The sequence below is a fragment of the Epinephelus fuscoguttatus genome, linkage group LG4, assembly GCF_011397635.1.
Source record: "Epinephelus fuscoguttatus linkage group LG4, E.fuscoguttatus.final_Chr_v1".
NCBI classification, from domain to species: domain Eukaryota; kingdom Metazoa; phylum Chordata; class Actinopteri; order Perciformes; family Serranidae; genus Epinephelus; species Epinephelus fuscoguttatus.
The window spans coordinates 31,177,614-31,180,454 of NC_064755.1; the positions used below are offsets into that span (position 1 = coordinate 31,177,614).

A 2,841-nucleotide genomic window follows, 5' to 3' on the forward strand; every position below is an offset into this window, starting at 1 on the left:
ATTACCTCCATTGGTGCACACCTGTCATTTCTGACCTCTTTATGATGAAATAATTTGTAGACTTTATTTAGAAAGTACGGCTCAAATAATTTTAAATCAGTAAAAAATTAAGCTTTTTTTTCCAAATCTTATGTTACTCTTTGTTGTGTGGTGGTTTGGATGTTGTGTGGGCGCCACCTTCTTGTCACAGCAGGTGTGTGTGAAGGGTTTGGGGGGGAGAGGGAGAGAGGGGAGGGTGAGTAGGTTGGGGAGGGTGTTAGGACTGGACTTAATGGGTAGGGGCTAAGGTAGTGCCTGCATCTTCACCCAAAGAGGAGTTTGACTTTCTCACTGTGCCTCTCTCACACAGACTCACACAGTGCTGGACTGTAAAAACCCTCTCAGCTCTGCTCTCCGGCTGCGGCCACCAGAGAAGATGCTTCATCGTTACTCTTCATGAGATTACTGCAACACTGGGTGGAGTGGCAGCTCTGCAGCTGATGGGCTGCTGCTGCTGCTCTTTCCATCTTTATCTCTCTTTCAATTGGGACGCTGGGGAGAAATAAATAGCTCGACACACACTGTTGGGAGGCAAATGAATGGAGCAGAGTGACGGGGGGATTTCCCCAGGCTGCCTTCACACCAATGGATCTGGACACGCATTTTGAACCGGCCAAATTGTATTTGGCAGAATAATTTTTATAACTTTGTAAATAAATTTTTGAAACAAGATCGTCTCTTAAGAGCTTGCAGACTGAGCTTTTTTGTGGATTTTCACTGTAAAGAGTCACACCATGTAAGTCTAAGTTTCTTTACTTTAATAAACTGTTTGTTGGCACAAGTAATGCTGCCTGGGAGATCTCACGTACTCAGAAATGGTGTCATTTTTCAGCTTCCCACAGTGCTACTGAAAAGCTATTGAAAAGTAGACATAGTTTAATAAAATTCATTAAAACAAAGTTTTGCTTAATTCATTGAAGTGACTGATATATTAATTCTTGTGTTCTTCAGATCTTAGTCGAGGATGTGCTCTATAGTCATGCTTCATCAGTGGAGTCTGGCTGTATTCTTGCTGTGCTCCCCAGTGAGCCTTGATGGGAGACCAGTTGATGCACTTATTAGCAGAACGTGAGTTATTTCTTATATTAATTTTGATGACCATAGAAAAGTAATTTAATGTTATGCAATATGGAACTTTAAAAATGTAAGATGAGTTCAAAAATAAAAGTAGTGAAGCAACACATTTTAAATATTCTTGTTGCTTGAATTTATAAAACACACAACTGCAGTTTACATGTAAATTAATGTACAGGAGACTTTCTCTGATTCAGCTCTGGCTTCTGGGGGTCTGGAGCTCAGATTAGTGATGGCTCACACAAACTTGTTTATGCTGCCACCTACTGTACTGAGGTTTCCTGGTGCCTGACCTTACATTTCAGCTGCCACCACTTCTAAATCTGCTCCACATAGAAACTCAGCACTGTGGTGTACCATGAAAGTACATAAACTGTTAAACAAAAAAGAAAAATTAAGATTTTGTTGGTGCTAACTCAAAAATGAGGAATTCTGGTTGTACTGTGTCACTGTTAATTTAGGATAAATCAGATAAACAACAAAACAAAAACATATTTCTCACTTAGACTTAGAGAAAGGGAACAGATCCAGTTTTAGTTTTCCAGTTTTTTTATTATCTTTTATGCAACATTCCTTGCCGACCTAAGTCTGTCTCATCACTTTCTGCTTTAAGGAGGAGGTCAGTGAGCCACGCCCAGCTGATGCATGACAAGGGCCGCTCCTTGCAGGAGTACAAGCGCCGCATGTGGCTGCAGGAGCTGCTGGAAGAGGTGCACACCGCTGACGAGCGAGCTCCACCTGTGCAAAGCAGAACCCAGAGCCAAACCTTCAGTGGGAATGCCCTGCACGAGAAGCCCCCAGGGGCCACCAAGAACCTCCCTGACAGGTTCAAGCCAGACAGAGAGGGTGCTAACCTGCCCCAGGAGACCAACAAGGCTCTGGCTTATAAGGACCAGCCACTAAAGGTGGCCACCAAGAGGAAAAAAAAGGTGAGGTTAGGCCGACGCAGAGAGAGCGACAAGAAGCGGAGGCGGGCACGGTCTGTCACTACAAAGGAGCCATGAAGGACGCAGTGCCTTGGCTAAGAGACTCCCAACAGCCTTTATATGGTACTGCACTAAGACACTGACGTGACTGGGATCTGAGAGACTCTACCCATGGCTGACTCAGTCATTTCATATCACAGCCACAGGGGTGTGCTTGTATGATAATATTTTTGCTGTGTTTGTATTTTTGGTCTCATACTTCCTGAGGTTTTGTGAACTATCATCATATCATCTTCTTAGATCCATATTTATTTGGAACATCTGTAGTGCTCTGTAACCTTGACTTCAAAACAAAGCCATACATTGTCATCTCTAACCAGCTGCGTGCAGGAGTAAATCATAGGAGGAACTATTTATTGCCTGTCTGTAATATAACTTCACAAAATTGGGATGCTAAGTGGTCTACTTTTGTTATTGTGAGCTTACAGTTACATACAAGCTGTTCACTGCATACATCTGTTCAAACTGTTCTGCCATAATTTATTTCACTTTGAGAGTGTGTATTTATTTTGTGAATGTATCACAGTGCTGCTGACTAAATTCCATAATGCACTTTAGTTATATCCTGTACATGTTCTTTTGTGGTTGAGTTTTATTTTGATGTTTCTTTCTGATGGTCCTGCTTTCCTTTCCCACCTTAGATCCCTTGTGGACTTGTAACTTATTGGATGCTTCATCAAACCCACTCTAACCATTTCGCATTATAGTTTATTTTTATAGAACAAGCCCGAGTCAGGGGCTG

General features: G+C 42.3%; 1 protein-coding gene across 1 annotated transcript; it reads left to right on the forward strand.

Annotated features, from left to right (window-relative positions):
• The first annotated feature begins 372 nt into the window (after positions 1-372).
• On the forward strand, positions 373-2,841 carry LOC125887678 (parathyroid hormone-related protein-like). The gene is made up of 3 exons (XM_049574669.1): positions 373-775; positions 991-1,107; positions 1,727-2,841. The coding sequence occupies exons 2-3, from the start codon at positions 1,004-1,006 to the stop codon at positions 2,115-2,117; spliced, it is 495 nt and encodes a 164-aa protein (XP_049430626.1). The 5' UTR covers positions 373-775; positions 991-1,003; the 3' UTR covers positions 2,118-2,841.